Here is a 19,983-nt window from a genome sequence, read left to right as displayed (position 1 = left end):
CACTGTGGCATCACAAGAAACACAGCACCTGAAGTCTGCCTTAATAGTGCCACAGAGGTTTGCAGACCCAACTACTGGTACAGAAGAACAAGGCTGAAAAACATAAGAGCTGAAAAACTAGCCCTAGATGCTCACAATGACACTGGTGAAAAAACAAACTTTTAAAAAAACTAACCAGGAAAATGCCCAAAAGGGTAAAAAAAAACCAGAAAGACTGATAAGGAAGTGTTCTAAAGCCACTGATCCTTTAGTGGATGGAAGAAAAGAACAGTAGTGGGGACAATGCTCTTTTTTACACACTTGGATGTCAGTATGTAGTTTGGAAGAGTGTCCGCCCAACCTCAACAGACACTACTGGCTAGAAATTTCAGATATCACATATCAATGTATCAACATTTCCAAAGTGGGGATGTAAATATACAATTTTGAAAAGAGAAATTGAGTTGTTTCCACTTAAACCTATAGCTCATTCTGGTCTCCTACATGAACTTATTGATTATATTTAATTTCTCAGCAACATGATGACATTTTCACTCACATGTAAATCCCCAAAATCCAGGAGACAAAAGTTGTTTGACAATGTTTGCACTTATTTTCATTTACTAAAACATACAAAAACTTTCAGAGAGGTCTTAATGGCTCCTAGTTTTCATCCTCTTCGCGTCCATGTAGAACTCGGCTTGTCTTTTCCAGCACCTTCTGATAATAGCCTTACCACAATTTTAGTAGGAGCCTGGAACAACATTCTTATATTTCAGCTTTAATCAAAACATACTTCTTCCTTGGTTTTCCATTCGAAAAATAATTTTAAACACATACACGCAGAGATTCTTTTAAACACTTATTTCACAGTTTTCTAATGACATAGTCACATGAAATACTAGGAGTTTGTTTTGTAATAAAGAGATGAATAATCTAGTGATCCCAGTGGGGGGGAAGTATCCTGTTCTGGCTAGTCCAGTAGGTCTCTCTACATGCTAATTTTCCATCCCTTTTGAAAAGAAGTCTTACCATAATTAAACTGACTGTTCGACTTTTCACAGTTGATGACGTTAAACCGGTAACCAATGCCTGGCCGCATTCCACTGACTTCAAAATAAAACCATTGGTGATAGTGATTGCTGTTTATATCCGAGTTCAGAATGAGATCATACTCGTTTCTGAAGATTAACAAAGAGAAATAAATCTTCTTAAAATAAGAAATGTGCAGTACATATGCAAAATAAGAAAAAGAAAGATATCTTACTTTCTAATTTGAATAACTTTGCGCAGATTTCCAGACTCAAATTTGGAGTTGAACTTCAAAATCTCCCCCTCTTCTGGCACTGAATAACTTTAAAAGAAAGAGAAAAAAAAAAGACCATTGTTAGTAAGTGAAATGGATCTTTGGAACTCTTTTGTTAATTCAGATTTTTGATTGGAAATCTATCTAGAATACATTCAGGATTACAGCAAAAAAGGTACAGTATTGCCCTGACTAGGGCTACAGGCTTTACCACAGACTTCACATCTACGGTACTTTATCTTAAGTCAGAATAGTTTCCTTGAAGAAAACAAAATTAGCAATCAAATTGAAGATTGTTTTACCATAAATATAGCCTACCTGGGATTATCAAGGTCATACATGACTCTGTCTATAATATCATTCTGATGAATCAGTCTTTCAATATCTTGGGATATTTTTGTCCTGAAGTAAGAAGAGAGTCCTCACTTAAAATACATTCTACAATAGCAATTAGAAATGGTACATACCAATTTGTTTGTCAACCAAAGCTATAAAACAAACATGCAGGGTCTGATTTTCAGTAAGGCCTCCATATCATCCCCATGGGTGCACTTGTGGTATGTAAGCACCTGCATACACAGCTGACCAATTCTATAACTTGCCTGTGCAGGGGTTGAACCTTCATGTACAAAACCCATTGGGGTTTAACTTATGAAAATTTTGTTTTTATAATTATAGCAGAAGCTCAAGTATGTAATGATCTATATTTGGTATTAGTGCTTAAATCTAGGTAACCTTTGAAAATGATTCACTTATAAAAGAGTAATTTATATAAGTCCTTCTGTAACTAAAATTTTAAGGGATTTTAGGAGCTAGGCCGATGTTTCTCAAATGTGGCCATCGTGGCCGCATGCAGCCACCAGGGGCTTTTCATGCGGCCATGACAGCCTGCTGGGCAATGATTTTGGGGGGGGGGAGGAAAGAAGCATCGGCCCTCCCAATTCCTCCTTATTGCTCCTGTATGCGCCACCCTGCACTGCCTTTGGAGAGAGGCGGGGCACAACGCTGCAGGAGCAAGGTGAGTTCTTGACCCACCTGGGGGGGGTGGGGGGTTGGGTGGCAGGCTCCAGTGGCAGGACTTCAGGAGCCCAGCTGTGCGGCCCCAGGCTCCGACCGCAGGGCAGTGGGTACTGATACACACACCCAGCTCTGGCCACACAGCCCTGGCCTCTAGCTGCAGGGCTTCAGCCTCCAGGACCTGTCTCCAGCTGTGTGGCAGGTGCTGGCCCCCAGTTCCAGCTATGCAGTGGCCCCGAGCTCCAGCTGCACGGACCCTGTCCCAGCTGCATGGCAACAGGCACCAATCCACAGTTCTGTTCCCGGGCTCCAGCCATGTGGTGGCGAGAGCTAGCCGCAGGTGCCGATTCATGGTGCTGACCCCTATCTCCGGCCGTGCAGCAGCGAGCGCTGGCTTCTGGCTCAAGCCACACAGCCCCAGGCTCTGGTGCCCAGCTCCGGGCTCTGGACGTGTGGCAGCAGGTACTGGCCCTGGGCGCTTACCTACAGCTCCAGCCACATGGCAGCTGGCTCCTGCCATGCAACAGTGGGACTCATCACCCATCCTCATCACCCCGGCCCTGCTGCCTCCCACTGCTCCGCATCCATCCCACTATCATCGCTTCTGGCCCTTGCTGCCTCCCCTTTTGCCCCCAACCCCTTCAGGGAGAAAAGTGATATTAACTAACATGCAAGTATCACTTTTCACAGCAGACTTACTAGCTCTGTCTGACAAGTGATACTTGATATTAAACATACAAGTATCTCTTTTCATAGCATCCCAGGTACCTACTAAGTGTGCTGTGATATTTACAAATATCACTCCCGAAGGGCAAGGCAGCATTATTTTTAATACCACCTCTGCCAAAAAAAAATCCTACAAATATACATCACAATGATTTGGATGTATATCTGTGCATATTTAGTAGTTTTTCCTAAAGTTAATGTAGTATTTTAGGGGAAAGTGTCAGTACAGCCATCAGTGAGAGCTGGTAGCTGCACTCTGAGGCCACCAAAAAGTTTGTTGAGAGAATTTTTGGGCTAGGCTGTGGAGTGACTGGATTAGTGCATTAGTCTTTCACCTCTGGAGACCTAGGTTCATCTATTATTTGGGTTGCAAATGAGAATGAGTTTGGTGGTCTCAGACAAATGCCTGGTGGACATTTTATCTATATTACAAAACACTGCATAATTGGCAGTATCTGTTCAAAGGAGGTCCTGAACTGGAAAAGCTAGAGTGTATATTGGTAGAGCTGTGTGCGAAAACTTGCACAGCAACTGCAATAAAACAGAAGGAAGCCAATCAACACTGTAGGGTACTGCAGTGCAGTGTGAAAGCGGGCTCAGGCTGGCAATTATCTGCACTTAAAAGTAAACGTTGCTGGGGAGAGGAAAGGGCATTTTTTCTTAACCCAGGACAGTCTAACCACAAGACTAACCAATCTTAAAAGAAATCACAAGCCCAAGAAGTACCAAGAGTGCTCATGCTGACAAAGTTGCATTCACACTGCCACTTGTGCCGGCAAAACTTTTGTCTTTCATAGAGGGGCTTTTTTCAGTACCCATGAAACACAAAAATTTTGTCAACGATGTCGCAGTGTAGACAAGCCCTTAGTCTGGTGTGAGTGCATGAGAGAGAGACTCACCAAAGCACACAATCCCAGTGTAATCCCTTTGTACTGATTAGAGAGAATAGAATTTTAGCCTACTCTGCTCTTGGAATTCCAGTCTTGGGTCCTGAACACAGACAGTGGCATGAGTTTCTTCCCCAAATTTCCAACTGTGTCACAAAGCCACTTCCTCTCCCCCAGCAGTCCTATCTCCTATCCTACAGTAATGTCTTTATTACAAAACTCTGGAAACAGGTAGTTTCCCCCGGAGGTTTACTTTATACTAGGAGTAAAATGTTCAAAAAGTACTTAATTCACATAGAAAAATCAGTAGACTTAAGCTCCTAAGTCACTATGGCAGTTTTGTAAATTTTGCCCTAGCCTTTAACTATACTCATTTTCAATTTGTTTTTGTAAAGCTTGAATTCCTGGAGAAACCAAGTTCATTTTTAATGTTTTCCTACAATAAATCCATCCCATTGTGTTAATGTGATCAACTGAGTTACCTGCACCCACTGAACTTTTAGGATGCTATGCCTTATAAAATGAAGGCAGTATGGTTTCTGAATGAAGTTCAGAAGGGTTCACATGAAATTCCAATTAGTTCCACAGGACAAAATATGAATGTACTTTAAGAACTTTCAGACTGTAAAAATACACCACCCACCCACCCCAATTCCAGTACCTTAAAGTAAAGGCATTTGATACAGTTCCACATGGGGAACTATTAGTTAAATTGGAAAAGATGGGGATCAATATGAAAATTGAAAGGTGGATAAGGAACTGGTTAAAGGGGAGACTACAACGGGTCATACTGAAAGGTGACCTGTCAGGCTGGAAGGAGGTTACTAGTGGAGTTCCTCAGGGATCAGTTTTGGGACCAATCTTATTTAACTTTTTTATTACTGACCTTGGCACAAAACAGCGGATGTGCTAATAAAGTTTGCGATGACACAAAGCTGGGAGTACTGCTAACACACAGAGAAGGACCAGGATATCATATAGGAAATCTGGATGACCTTGTAAACTGGAGTAATAGTAAGGATGAAATTTATAGTGAAAAAAAGTGCAAGGTCATGCATTTAGGGATTCATAACAAGAATTTTAGTTATAAATGGGGACACATGTTGGAAGTAACAGAGAGGAGAAGGACTCGGAGTATTGGTTGTCATAGGAATGACTATGAGCCGCCAATGTGATATGCTGTGAAAAAGCTAATGCAGTTTTAGGATGCATCAGGTGAGGTATTTCCAGCAAAGATAAGAGGTGTTAGTACCGTTATATAAGGCACTGGTGAGACCTCATCTGGAAATACTGTGTGCAGTTTGGTTCTCCATGTTTAAGTAAGATGAATTCAAATGGAACAGGATCAGGGCTACTAGGATGACCAGGAATGGAAAACATTGTCTATAAAGGAGACCAAAGAGCTAACCAAAGAAGGTTATGGAGGATAGGATTGCTCTTTTATAAATATATCAGAGGGGTTATATTAGGGAGGAGAGGAATTATTTAAGCTTAGACCAATGTGGACGCAAGGACAAATGGATATAACGGACACCAGTTTAGACTTGAAATTAAGATGAAGGTTTCTAACCATTAGAGGAGTGAAGTTCTGGACAGCCTTCAAGGGGAGTAGTGAGGCCAAAGACATATCTGGCTTTAAGACTAAGTTGAAAGTTTATGGAGGGGATGGTATGATGGGATAGCCTAATTTTGGCAATTAATTTGGCAACTGATCTTTGATTATCAGCAGGTAAGTATTGCCAGTGGTTCTCTGATGGGATGTTAGATGGGTTGGAGATTGAGTTATTACAGGAATTCTTTCCCAGGTCTGGCTGGTGAGTCTTGCCCACATGCTCAGGTTTAAACTGATTCGCCATATTGGGGTTGGGAAGGAATTTTCCTCCAGGGCAGATTGGCAGAGGCCCTGGAGGTTTTTCACCTTCCTCTGCAGCATGGGGCACGGGACAGTTGCTGGAGGATTCTCTGCAGCTTGAGGTCTTCAAACCACAATCTGAGGACTTCAATAACTCAGACATAGGTTAGGGATTTGTTATAGAAGTGGATGGGTGAGATTCTGTGGCCTGCATTGTGCAGAAGGTCAGACTAGATGATCATAATAATCCCTTCTGACTTTAAAGTCTATGAGTCTAAGTAAAACAAAGAAAATTCTCAGACTAAACTCAGGTTTACACACACACCAGCCCTAGGCATAAATGCAAACATATATTCACCTGTTAAAAGGGAAAGTTATGCGTGAATTGGTTAAGGCACCAAGTACTGGAACAGAGATGCCCATTTTATCTTTAATGTCAAGATTTCTCTAAGCATAAGATTACCCAGTAGTAGTCTGAGGAGATTATAAAATGCCTGAGGTACTGAAGGATCAGAGGAGTGTAACAGGGGATGGTGAAACTAACCATTCACATGTACACTGATTTATGTAATTGGGAGCTAAACTCTTCTTTCTTGCAGAAGGAAGAAGAAAGAAGTGTCAAAAGAATTGACACTATGCAAATTCACTGCTTTTTTTTTGGCAAGCTCTAAATTCTTCTGGCTGAGGGTATAGCTACATTAGAAATTTCAAAGAGCTGCTGCGGCAGCGCTGCCACGGCAGCGCTTTGAAGTGTGAGTGTAGTCAGAGCCTCAGCGCTGGGAGACAGCTCTCCCAGCACTGCTTGTAAACCACATCCCTTATGGGTGTAACGTGCAGCGCTGGGAGCCCCGCTCCCAGCGCTGCCGCCCTGATTACACTGACACTTAACAGCGCTGCATCTTGCAGCGCTCAGGGGTTTGTTTTTTTTTCACACCCCTGAACGCGAAAGTTGCACCGCTGTAAAGTGCCAGTGTAGCCAAGCCCTGATAACACATTACTCATACCAGGCTGAAATCCACAAATGTTAATCTTTTATAATTCACTGCTTAATTTTAAAAAGTTAACATTTACTGCTTGCACCTTCAGCTTATATTCACATTAAGTTTTAAAGACAGTATTTCTCATTTCAGAAAAAAAACTTTTTTTTGGTAGCTTAACATTCAGATAGCTTTAATTACAGAAAGTTACACCAAAAACTTCTTTCACAATAGAACTTCATTATGTTATTTACTAGTTTGCACCAGCTAGTCACTTGCCTTCAGAATAATTTTATTTGAAAATGTTTTAGAGACAAGATTACAAAGATGATAATTTTATACATTAAACATGAATTTCTCATTTGTACTACTCTTGCAACAATTGTTCTTCCAAAGAAATATGTCAACTCACCTCTGCACACCATAAGGTCTTTCTAAGATAGGCTCCTTAAATGGAGGTGGAATGTGACCAAAGTAATCTGGGTAAGCCACTTCTGAATATTCAGGGACAGACTTTGTGTTTTTCACAATCTCAATATAAAGATCAGGGTCATGGAGTGGCAATATATCAGGCACCTCAAGAATCACTTGCTCCCCGGATGAATGTGAGCTGGAATCATCCTCTTCCTCAGGATCAACACCCGTGAAGCACAGCTTTCCCAGCTGGACAGATCGTCCCTCAAACAGAACACTTCCGCAAGATGAAACATGCTGGCAAGGTTTATTACAAGTGAGTGAGGTAAGGCTAGTTTTGCTTTCTTTCTTCATTACGCACCCTGTTTTGTAATACTGTTCATTTTTTGAAGTATTCTGCAAAGTAATCCTGTCCAAGCCTTTCACTATTTCAAAGTTTAGGCATTGGCATGACGAAAGCAGTTTCTTTTGATCACTTTGCTGCTGTAAGCTATTGTCTTTGTTGCGATCGTTCTTTGGCAGATCCAAAAAGACTGGCCTTTTATTACACTCCTCTGCTTGCAAGTGATTGCTCTCTTTCACAGTAATTCCCATGACTGAGTGATTTGCTTCTACAGACTGCTCCTCTCCTGCTGTAGGAACAACAATAGGTCCACCTAAATTTGCATCAGATGCAAAAGGCTTTGGTTCCTTGAAGACTAAGTCATAGTCCTTTACAAAGAAAGAATGAACATGATTAGGAAACAATTTTTCATATTTTAAAAGTTTGTTTGTATTCACTTATGAAAGGACACTTTTCTCTTCCATGGTTTTTAGTGGCAATAAAACAAGTATATTTTGGAATAAGGTATTCAGGATAAATATAATCCTAAAAAGTTTGCCTGTTAAGCTGCGGTAACTTCGTAAAAGTCAACCTTTTCCAAACGAAAAATGCCACCACCTAAATGAGGCAATTCTTCAGTGACATAACAAAACTTCCAAATAATTTTTTTTTAAAATTGTGCCATGAAATTAAAAAGGTGTGCAGCATTTAATTACATAGCATATATAATATTGCTGACATAAGAACTAGAAAGGTTCATTAACATCTTTGTCCTCTCATTAAAACAAACACTTTCCATTTGATCAATTTTTACCCGTTTGCTTTCTAGTTTTTCCAATATTCAGATATTAAACAAGAAATAAAATGCATTTCCCTCAAGCGTCGACCGTTTCCTAGTCCCTTCCCTCACGCAGATTTAGAAGTGTCCTGCTGTATTAAGTCTAAAGGATAATAATAGTTAGCTCTTATATGATGCTTTTCATCTTTAGATCACCAAATGCTTTACAAAAGGTGGGTAATCATCATTATCTCTACTTTAAGGCTGGGGATGGTGAGGCAAAGAGATCAAGTAATTTGCCCAAGGTCACAGAGCAAGCCAACAGCGGAGCCAAGAAGAATATAGGTCTCCTGTCTGTCAAGCCAACAGTCAGAGTCCCTAGGGAAACTATTTGTACACCTTCCTCAAAACCCAAAGAAGTACTTTTGCCATAAGAAGTCAGACAAAAAGTAGCTATGAGAAGTCCTCTTACTGCAGAAAGATATTTACTGTTTCAAACATAAGTCTTTCATATCATCAGATATGTGCATGTAAACAGTGGGAAAGTGCTGTGCTATTCATAGCTTCCAATGCCTGAAGGGAGCACTGTGATTATCAACTCTGACCTCCTATATAACACAGGACTTGTTTTGGGGAACTGGAGCATATTCTTGTAGAAAAAAAAAACAAACAAAAAAACTAATCTTGATTTAGAAGTTGCCAATGACAAAGTATCTACCACAACTCTTGGTTAATTGTTCCAAATGATTAATTGGTACAATTACTGGTAAACACATACACCCTATTTGCAGTCTGAAATTGTTTAGCTTCAACTTCCAACCATGGTATCTTGTTATATCTTTGTCGGCTAGACTGAAGATCCCATTATCAAGTATTTGTCCGCTCTGTAAGTACTGATAGACTGATCGAGTCATCCCTTAACTGCTCTTTGTTAAACTGAATAGATTGAGCTTCTTGAATCTATCACTAGATAGAACTATCACATTTTTCAATTCCTTCATCATTCTCGTAGCTCTTCTCTGAACCCTCTCCAATTTATCAACATCCTTCTTGAATTGTGAGCACCTGAACTAGACATAGCAGTGTAGCAGTGGTTGCACCAGTGCTATATTCATAAGGTAATATAACCTCTCCACTCCTACTATTCATGCATCTAAGGATCACACTAGCCCTTTGGGCAACAGCACTGCTCTGGGAGCTCATATTCAGCTGATTATCACTATGACTCCAAGTTTTTTGCAGAGTGAGTGATTCCCAGCTTACTGTTTCCCATCTTGTAAGTAAGGCCTATATTCTTTGTTCCTTACATTTGGCCATATTAAAACTCATATTGTTTGCTTCCATGCAGCTTGCCAAACAATCCAGATTGCTTTGAACCTGTGACCTCTCCTCTTCAATATTCATCACACCCCCAATTTGTGTGTTATCTGCAAACTTTCAGTGTTGATTTTATGTTTTCAACAGAACTTTATACCAGTTTAGAAATATCAAAGATACTATTTTATTTTTTAAATCACAGTAAATATTTTTTCTGCTTAGTTACAGCAAGGTAGACACTGATTTATAATCTTAAAACAAAACTCTTACATTGCTAGTGTTACTAGGTAAGCTGAAAAAAAAAAACGATCATTAGTGACTAACTCAGTAACATAATTAAAATGCAGGCATATGGTTAAAAATGACTTAAAATGGTATTCTGGAGTTGACAAACCATTGCTTCAATTACTCCATATCAACTTTGATTAGTTTACAAATAAAAATTTGTTGCTGATTATACAAATAGCTGATACTACAATTATATAAAAGTTGTTACGCATCACAAAATTACACACAAATTAGATGCTTGACGTACTGTTCTATTCTGAAAAGTGATCATACAAAAAAAAAAAAAAAAAAGGACATCCTCTTACGTAACAGATCTTCTGTTATTTCAGAGTCCTCTTTACAATTGTGCCAAAACCTGTTTTTACTGTTTTCGCTTATTAGCACAGCTACCATAGCAAGGAGACAGTGACCTGTATCCTATTCGTTCATGTATATCTAAAGGTTTGTTTACTAATATTTCTAATTAGTTACACCTGTGCAAAACTATCAGAGGTGATAAGTTTACAGAGGCGATGTGAAAGGGGATACAAAAGACAACTTTGAAACTAGAGAGTTAAATATGGCATCCAGTTTGGCCTACAGATTTTTTTTTTTTTTAATATTATTATATGTAGTGTTGAACAAGAGAGGGGAGAAACTCAACCTGTGCTCCAAGTCAAGTTGATTTCAAAGGGCAAGAAGTAAGAAAATTACATTTTTATTTGTAAACCAAGTAAGTTTGTTCTAGAAGTTATTGAGACAAACATGGAATCCCATACCACCATTTTTACACTTATGCTTCAGAAGAGATCTACAGTTTACAAACATGGTAAAGTCAGTTTCATTTAATGTCATGAACACCCTCTAATCCTACCTGCTAAATCAATTGATTACTTGGAGCCTAAAGTCAACAGGGGGGTCTGTGCTTGCCCTTTTAGCACAGCAATCGTCATCTTAGCACTAAAAACCAGCATTCATTGTCATTTAAAAGAATTAAAATATAATCTGTGGTAAAATACAGTATTCATTACTGGTTTCACATGCTCATAGCATTCCATTTGTGGACTCCACCCCCCCACTCCCCACTTTTCTCCCCTATCTCCAATCCAAGTATGACCAAGACACCATGAGCCTTTTTTTAAATTACAAATGCAGACATGGGGTAGTTAGGCTTGCTAAAAAAATTATTCCCACACAATAACTTTAAACAGCTGAATTTAGCTGTTTGGCACATAAGCAAAACGTACCCTGCTGATGACTATGATCAAGTTTGAAAAGGAGAGGTTGGAAGTTAACAGAGTTATGAACAGTTCAAAATAGAGCATTCAAGATATGCAGAACAACAATTCATTAAATCTAACATGCTTTACCTTAAAGTTATCTGAAAGTTCTGGGAAAAATTGTTCATACATTTTCAGTTCTTCTATGGGTCGTCCCAACTCTTGCCTTGGTTTCAGTTTATTAATATCAGTCTCTATATCATCATTCTGCAAGAGCAACAGAAAAAGTTAACTACACAAGTATTATAAATGAACTTCTCAGCTAAATTACAAAAAAGAGCTTCAATCTAAAAACAGTTATATATCAAGCACGAATACTTTACATAAACCAGACGACACTAGCATACCAATCTGATTAGTCTGCAGAAAACCTTGGACATATCACCACATGTATGTCTCAAATTTTCCTGCCTGTATGCAAATGTATTATGCACAGATCTCGTAAAACATCTGCGTGTAATATATTTCTCAGGTGAAATCATCCACGATGAATAAAAGTTATGTGGGCTGAAGATTGGGATAAAGATTGTGATGGAGGAATTAATGAGTTGAGTGCAGATGAGATATAAAATCATTTAACTACTTACTCCCTTGCTTTAACAAAAAATGGTTACCCACCTTTTAGTAACTGTTGTTCTTCGAGATGTGTTGATGTCCATTCAAAGTAGGTGTGCGAGCGCCGCGTGCATGCTAGCCGGAAGATTTTCCCCTAGCAGCGTCCGTAGGGTCGGTTCAGGCGCCCCCTGGAGTGGCGCCACCACAGCGCCCAATAAAGGGGCCCGCCAACCCTCCACCCCCTCAGTTCCTTCTTGCCGGCACTCCAACAGAGGGGCAGGAGGGTGGGTGTTGGAATGGACATGAACAACACATCTCGAAGAACAACAGTTACTAGAAGATGAGTAACCGGTTTTTTTTCTTCAAGTGGTTGTTCATGTCCATTCAAAGTAGGTGACTCACAAGCCTAACCTTAGGAGGTGGGGTCGGAGACCACTGCTGACTGTAGTACTGCGAGACCGAAGGCTGCATCATCCCTAGCCTGGTGCATGATGGCATAGTGAGAAGAGAACGTGTGGATGGAGGACCACGTGGCCGCTCTACAAACCTCCTGAGTGGGAACCTGAGTCAGGAATTCCGCCGAGGAGGCCTGGACCCTTGTGGAGTGGGCCGTGACCGGAGAAACAGGGGTCTTCCCTATATGGTAGCATTCCCGGATGCAGGTCGCGATCCATGAAGAGATTCGCTGAGAGGAGACTGGGAGCCCCTTCATCCTTTCTGCCACTGCAACAAAGAGCTGGGTCAAGCGTCTGAACGGCTTGGTACGCTCTATGTAAAAAGCCAAAGCTCTGCGGACATCCAGGGGGCGTAGCCTGCGCTCTTCGCTGGAGGCGTGTGATTTCGGGTAAAACACCGGAGAAAGATATATCTTGGCCCATGTGGAACTGTGAAATGACCTTGGGTAGGAAAACTGGATGAGGTCTAAGTTGGACCTTGTCTTTGTAGAAGACTGTGTAAGGGGGCTCAGATGTTAACGCTCAAAGTTCCGACACCCGTCGGGCTGAAGTGATGGCCACCAGGAAGGCAGTCTTGTATGACAGGTACAGCAGGAAGCATGAGGCCAGAGGCTCAAAAGGGAGGCCCCGAGAGGACAGAGAGGACCAGATTCAGGTCCCAAGCAGGGGTCAGCTGACGCACATGCGGGAAGAGCCTGTCCATACCCTTGAAGAAACACCCAACCAGTGGGTTCACAAACACTGAGGTACACCCCTCTCCTGAATGAAAGGCAGATATGGCTCCCAAGTGAACGTGAAAGGAAGAAAGGGAGAGGTCCAGTCGTCTTAGGTGAAACAAATAGTCAAGGACAACGGGAATTGGAAGCCCCAGTGGGTTGTGACCTCTCTGACTCAACCAGAGGAGAAGCGCTTCCATTTGGCCAGGCAGGTGGCCTTAGTTGACGGTTTCCTGCTGCCCAGCAGCACCTGCCTGACCTGCTGGGAACACTGCAATTCCACTGGGTTCAGCCATGGAGCATCCAGGCTGTGAAGTGAAGGAACTTGAGGTTTGAATGGCGGAGGGAGCCCCGGTCCTGTGTAATCAGGTCCGGGACGCCTGAATGGACATGTGCAGGAATGACATGTACCAATGCTAGTGCAGCCACACCGGAGCTATCAGGATTACCCTGGCGCGATCCCTGTGAATCTTTAAAAGCACCCTGTGTATCAGGGGATCCGAGGGAAGGCATATAGCAGGCCATCCTCCCATGGCTGAAGAAAGGCATCTGACAGAGACCCCCAACTGCGGCCCAGAAGGGACCAAAACCGTCGGCACTTCCTGTTTTCCCTTGAGGCAAACAGGTCTAACCAGGGAAAGCCCCAGAGCTGGAAAATTGAGCGCACCACGTCCCATCGGGGGGAGCACTCGTGACCCTGGAATGAGCGGCTAAGGGTGTCCGCCAATCCGTTCTGCTCCCCTGGAAGACAGAACGCTGTCAGGTGGGTGGCATTGTGGACACAGAAATCCCACAGTGCAAGGGCTTCCCTGCAGAGGGGAGATGAGCGTGCACCCCCGTTTGTTGATATAAAAGACTGCCGCCGTGTTGTCCGAAAGGACTGAAACACACCGGCTGGCCAGGTGGGACCAGAAGGTCAAACACGCCAGGCGGACTACTCTCAGCTCCCTGATATTGATATGCAATTCAAGGTCCTCCGGCGACCACAAGCCCCGCATCCTGAGGCATCCCAGGTGCGCTCCCCAACCTTGATCCGAAGCGTCCGTCACCAAGGAGAGGGAGGGCTGTGGGGCAGCAAAGGGAACACCCATGCAGACTTCCCGCGGGTTGAGCCACCACTGAAGCGAGCGCAGCACCAAGTGGGGAACGGACACCACTGAGTCCAGGAGGTCCCTGACCGGGCAATAAACTGTCGCCAACCAGGACTGCAGCGGGCGAAGCCGGAGTCTGGCTACGACCACCACATAGGTGCATGCCGCCATGTGGCCCAGCAGCCAGAGGCAAACTCGCGCCGTGGTGACTGGGGCATGGTGCAGTCCGAGGATGAGCTTGGAAATTGCACCGAACCTGGACTCCGGCAGACATGTGTGTGTGGAGTCCAGAACCGCTCCTATGAACTCTATGTGTTGCGTCAGAGACCGAGTGAATTTGGCATCATTCAATAGGCGGCCCAGATTGAGAGAGGTCCGCCTGATGAACAACACCTGGGTCTCTACCTGCTCCTTGGAGAGGCCCTTTATGAGCCAGTCATCTAGGTAGGGGAATACCTGGATGCCACACCTGCGCAAGAAGGCAGCCACGACTGCCATGCATTTCGTGAAGACCCGGGGAGCAGCTGACAGGCCAAACGGGAGCATCGTGAACTGCGGATGAACTCCGGACACGATGAACCTGAGGTACCAGTGGTGCCGTGGAATTATGGCAATGTGGAAATAGGCGTCCTTTAAGTTGAGGGTGGCATACCAATCTCTGGATCCAGGGAGAGGATAATCGAGGACAGGGAGACTATGCGGAACTTGAGTTTTTTTATAAACTTGTTCAGCCGCTGCAAGTCTAGGATGGGTCTCAGGCCCCCTTTTGCCGTCGGTATGAGGGGGTACCGGAAGTAGAAGCCTTTGCCCCTGAGCTCCCGCGGGACTTCCTCCACCACCCCTGCCTCCGTGAGGGACTTCACTTCTTGAACCAGAAGTTGCTCGTGAGAAGGGTCCCTGAAGAGGAACAGGGACAGGGATTGGTGGGGCGGGAGAGAGGAAAACTGGATAGAATATCTCCTCTCTACCATGCGAAACACCCATTTGTCTGACATAAGTCTGGACCAGGCATGGTAGAAGTGGGACAGACGTGACCCAAAAGGTAGGGGTGGGAGGATCCAGAGTCTTGATTGGTACGTCGTCCTTGACTGTACCATCAAATAGGCCCAGATGTGGTCTCGACTGGTTAGACGCCTGGCCGGAGGGGTGGCGTTGATGACGCCTCCTGCCATTTCTACCTCACCTGCGCCCCAGTTCCTGGCGAGCCTGTGGCTGGTATGGGCGAGGGGCCGCCTGCGGCCTAAAATTGTCTGAGCTGGGTCGTGGGGGTATGCAAGCCCAGCGAGCGAAGTGTGGCCCTTGAGTCCTTTAAACTATGGAGACGTTTGTCAGTTTTCTCTGAAAACAACGTCTTCCCTTTGAAGGGGAGGTCTTGAAACGTCTGCTGGACCTCATAGGGCAGGCCCAAGACCTGGAGCCAGGTGCCCCACCGCATGACCAAGCCCATGGCCAGGGTGCAGAGGCTGAGTCAGCTGCATCTAAGGTGGCCTGAAGGGAGGCTCGAGAGATCAGTTTGCCCTCCTTCGCTAGGGTCGAAAATTCTGATCTCGAGTCCTGAGGAAGGAGCTCCGCGAACTTCGTCATGGCCGAACATGTGTTACGGCCATAATCGGCTTACTATTGCCTGTTGATTGGCAATGCAGAGTTGGAGTCCCCTCGTGGAGTACATCTTCCTGCCAAAGAGCTCAAGTCTTTTTGCGTCTCTGCTCTTTGGCATTGACCCCTGGAACCCTTGACACTCTGGCTAGCTGCATCTACTACCAGGGAGTCTGGGGCAGGGTGGGTGTACAGGTGTTCGTCCCCTTTAGAGGGGATGAAGTAGCGGCACTCCGTTCTCTTGGCAGTAGGGGTCAATGAGGCTGGTGTCTGCCATAGGGTGCAGGACGTATCCGCTATCGTCTTTATCAGTGGGAGGGCTACCCTGGATGGCCCTGAGGGGGCCAGGATGTCCACTACAGGGTCCGCATCCACCTCTATCTCCTCCGCTTGGATTGTGAGGCTTTGAGCTGCTTGCCGAAGCAATTGCTGGAGAATTCAAGTGTCCTCGAGGGCCGGAGCCACAGCCGTGCCCGAGACCGCCTCGTCGGGGGAGGACGATGAAGAGATTACATGGAGCAGCCCTTCTTCCGGTGCATGCGGCCCTTCGGGGTCCTGCGGCACATGGTATTGAGGTTGCGGTGCCGGTTCTGAGTCCGAATCTGGCACTGCGGCCAGTACCGGGGTACCAGCGAACGACTTGGTGTATTATGCGGTGCCGGCAGAGCCTGAACTAAAGCCGCTGCCCAGTTAGGGGGTGCTGAACTTGACAAAGGCACACCCCTGCCCGCCGACGGTGCCGGTGGGGGAGGCAGCGGTGCCGGGGCCACCGACGTCGAGGACATCGAAGCCGATCGTGACCAAGGGCCAAATACCTTGCCTACCGACTGATGGTAGGCCCAGGGGGTCCAAAACAGCCACTGCGAGGGTGGCTGCCATTGTTGCTGCCACTGCGGGTAACCTTGGTGGCTCGCTCCCGACATCGATCTCCTGCTCCGCGACCTGCTGGAGCGATAGGAGTCTGCCTCTGAATCTGAGGTCTCTGAGCATGAAGACCTGGGGGGAGCAGCGCCCGGCACCGAAGGTGAGCGGTGCCAAGGCGACAGGGAGCCTCTCCTCTGGTCCGGTGCCACCTTCGCAGCTCGGTGCGGGGAGGGAGGTGATACCATGGCTGGCTTGCCTCTAAATTGTACCGGTGGGCGGACCACAGTAGGCAACTCCCTACGATGCGGGGAGGTCGGTGCCGGGAAACCCATCAGGTCTGATGCTGCCTCGAACACCTCCAGCGTCGACGGGGGGCATGTGTCTCTGCTGAGGTCCGGAGAATTGGGCTGGTCCGGACTCGACCGCCCTCTCTGCGGTGTGGGAGTCGACGGAACCACAGGGGGCTGTAGCCCAGCCTGTCCACTTAGCCCCACTGGTGGAGTCGGCCTCGAGTCCTGGTGGGGAGACCGATCCCTCACCGGCTTCTTTTTCTTGGCGGGCACCGGCTAAGGTGAGCGGTGCCACACTGAGACCGACTTCCTATGACCCGACTCCGCTTGGTGCCGGGTCTTGGACGAAGGCTGCGGGGGAGGGTGGCCCCCCCGCCCCAACTACCAAAACTATATATAAAGAGCTATCCAACTAACTATAATATAACTGAATACATGAACTAAAAAGGTACGGACAGAACACTACCAGATTGCTATGCAAGAGAAGTTCCAGTTAGCCGGTAAGAAGGAACTGAGGGGGTGGAGGGTCGGCGGGCCCCTTTATAGGCCGCCTGAGCCGACCCTACGGACGCTGCTAGGGGAAAATCTTCCGGCTAGTGTGCACGCAGCGCGCGCGCACACACCTGCTTTGAATGGTCATGAACAACCACTCGAAGAAGAACTTGCATTAGTTTGGCTTATGGCCTACTCTAAAAAAAAAAAAAAAAACCAAACAAACCCCAAAACACCACTTATCTCAAAGTTAAGTAGGGTTTTGATGTATAAATTTCCCAGCTTTAATAAGTATGTTTCAACTCTGGTAGTTATTCACACGGACGTTATCAGTATTGATGCATATTGTACCCTGTGTAACGACTCATGCAGAGCCCTGATACCTCAACATGCTCTTCCCTCTCCACCATCCCACTTCTTGTACTTGCTCTGAAGAACTGCATTTCTCCTGCATGTCCCACTGTATTGCTCCATTGCAACCTAATGTAACCCAGACTTCCCTCATGCTTCACTCCTACTGTTCCATCTTTCCATTCCATAACATCCCTGCACCTTACCACAACTTCACCTTCCGACAACAACATTTGGCTTTTAAACACTGATAATCTGTTTATCAGTGTCCATTTTATGGATGTTAGGCAGATGGACTGCAAGAGAAAGGGCTCTGGATGAGATGACAGAGCAGCAGGATTCCATAAGAGGTAAGGGGGAAATCCTAAAGGAGGGTCACATGAAGGTGGACGTGGGAAAAGTGGGGCTTGATTTTGGAAGGCGGAAACTTCACTCTGACAAAAAGCATGCACGTTTAATTTAAAAATGGACAAATGTGGCCCAGGGCCAAAAGTTACCATCTGAAAGTGTCTGCATGCATATGTACAGTTCGTGGGGATTGTGGTCATTTAGGGAGGGATGCAAAAGGAGCAGATGGCAGAGCAATACTTCAGAGGGAACATTTTAAATATTTCTGCTATAAACTGCATGTAAATTCAATTGCCCTCTGAAGAGTCAGCGTGCCAACATCTGGAGATATTAAATCACTGATGTGTGAAACAGATATTTTAGACCTACAATAGGTAGGAATCTTGAATCTTAACTACAGAAGATGGTTTTTTTTCAAGAGGACACAAGGGAAGACGACAGCCAGCTTCCATTCATTTTCAATAGACTTTCAGCAACTATCTTGATGCCCATCTCCATTACGCCCCTGTAGAAATCCCAGCTGGACTCACAACTGATATCACCTTAATACATGAACACATAGTTATGGGTATGGCAAAAGTGAACTTTTGAAGTAATGAAAAATATATTAATGGTATAAATCTGGTCCCTTTGATTAGGTCTAGTACTAACTTTAAAGAGGTGGTCCTTGTCATCTTCATTTTCATTTTCAATCTCACTTTCTGTTTCGATGTCATCATTGTCATCACTTTCATCTACTACGTCATCCACTGTGATATAAAATGCTCTATAAGTAAGGCAGATGTAGGTTTTCTACAACATGTACAGTCCAGAAAAAAAATGTAATGTGTAAAACTTTTTCACTAACCAACTGAAATCTGTCAATACCACACAAATTGAACTTCTGTGAAACATGTGAACGCTAAACATTACCAGATGTATCAGAAACAGAAGGCTCAGCTGGCAATAGTGCAGAACCATCTATTATATTTCTGTCCAGTAAGAACATTTAAACTGTTTTTCCACTTTTTTTAAAAAAAATATTCACATAGAAAATGTTTTCTAACATATGCACTGAAGACACTTTGGACCAACTCCTCCGGATCGGGCCTTCTCTGCTCAGCATGTGACCACCTCTTCCAAACAGGGCTGGGAAATTTAAGTTTCCTTTCTGGATACTTTGCACTGCTAGATTTTGGACTTGATCTGGCTCCAGTAGTATGAAGGAAAGAACTTAATGTTTTTAATTCATTCAAATGGAAAATAAGCTAAGGTAAGCACATTAACTGTTGCATGATACAATTCAGGGACAATGGGCTAAATTTGCTGCTGGTACGAATGGGCATACTCCAGTGGCTTCAGTGCATATGTATTCAATTACACTATTGGTGAATTTAGCTTATTACGGATCACAGAAAATACTCTAAAAATTCAAATGGATTTTGTGCAGGAATTTTGCAGATTTTTGGAAAAGATCATTTAGGCACTCATTCTGTTGATGAGTTCCTTAATGAATGCAATATCAGGGCCTATTTGGACAACTGGAAGAAAGTAAATTCAGCCTATAGCCACACACATGCAGACAAAATTGTTGTTAGCTAACCTGCACACATATAGTACAGGAGACAGAATTTCACACTTGGCTCCAAAACTTAATTCACTCTCTCCAGTGAGCCCAAGCTCTTGAGGACTAGATAATCACAAACACATGTGCAAGTCTGATCGATCTAGCAGAGAAGTGTTAAATATATATATACACAAAAGCCAACATATTACAATCTGACCATACCTTCAGGAGGCAAACTGTACAGCTGAGCCACAGGACCACTAATAGGGATAACTGGTAGTTGGAAACGAAAAACACTTTTAATAGTTGGTAGTGGAAGACGGTTTTTAGGAAAACATTTTCTCATTATAAGACTTGATGTGTTGACTAGCGGATCAAGAGTTCTCACAGCAAGGCAATCCTGTTACAAAAAAGAATGAAAACAATGGAATGCAAACTATTTTTAGAAACATAGTACTGCATGTAGAGCATACAAAAGACTAGAATATTTTAGATTATACTGCCACTGAAAAACTCCAGTACAACATGAATTTAATATAAAAATATAGTTATACTAA

At 44.3% G+C, this 19,983-nt stretch overlaps 1 protein-coding gene across 7 annotated transcripts in view; it reads right to left on the bottom strand.

Moving 5' to 3' along the window:
• Positions 1-19,983, bottom strand: part of AGTPBP1 (ATP/GTP binding carboxypeptidase 1) — a 169,661-nt gene that overhangs the window by 61,341 nt on the left and 88,337 nt on the right. For all 7 annotated transcript variants that reach the window (XM_075067237.1, XM_032771145.2, XM_032771143.2 and 4 more), the window contains 7 exons: positions 19,649-19,826; positions 18,532-18,629; positions 11,213-11,329; positions 7,157-7,869; positions 1,604-1,687; positions 1,247-1,333; positions 1,012-1,160 (listed from right to left, as the gene is read on the bottom strand). In XM_075067237.1, the coding sequence (XP_074923338.1) occupies positions 1,012-1,160; positions 1,247-1,333; positions 1,604-1,687; positions 7,157-7,869; positions 11,213-11,329; positions 18,532-18,629; positions 19,649-19,826 (1,426 nt within the window). The remainder of the gene's footprint in view (positions 1-1,011; positions 1,161-1,246; positions 1,334-1,603; positions 1,688-7,156; positions 7,870-11,212; positions 11,330-18,531; positions 18,630-19,648; positions 19,827-19,983) is intronic.

This window comes from Chelonoidis abingdonii, chromosome 6 (genome assembly GCF_003597395.2).
Source record: "Chelonoidis abingdonii isolate Lonesome George chromosome 6, CheloAbing_2.0, whole genome shotgun sequence".
NCBI classification, from domain to species: domain Eukaryota; kingdom Metazoa; phylum Chordata; order Testudines; family Testudinidae; genus Chelonoidis; species Chelonoidis abingdonii.
The sequence above is the reverse complement of the archived record's forward strand: the minus strand, read 5'-3'. Positions and strand labels throughout refer to the sequence as shown.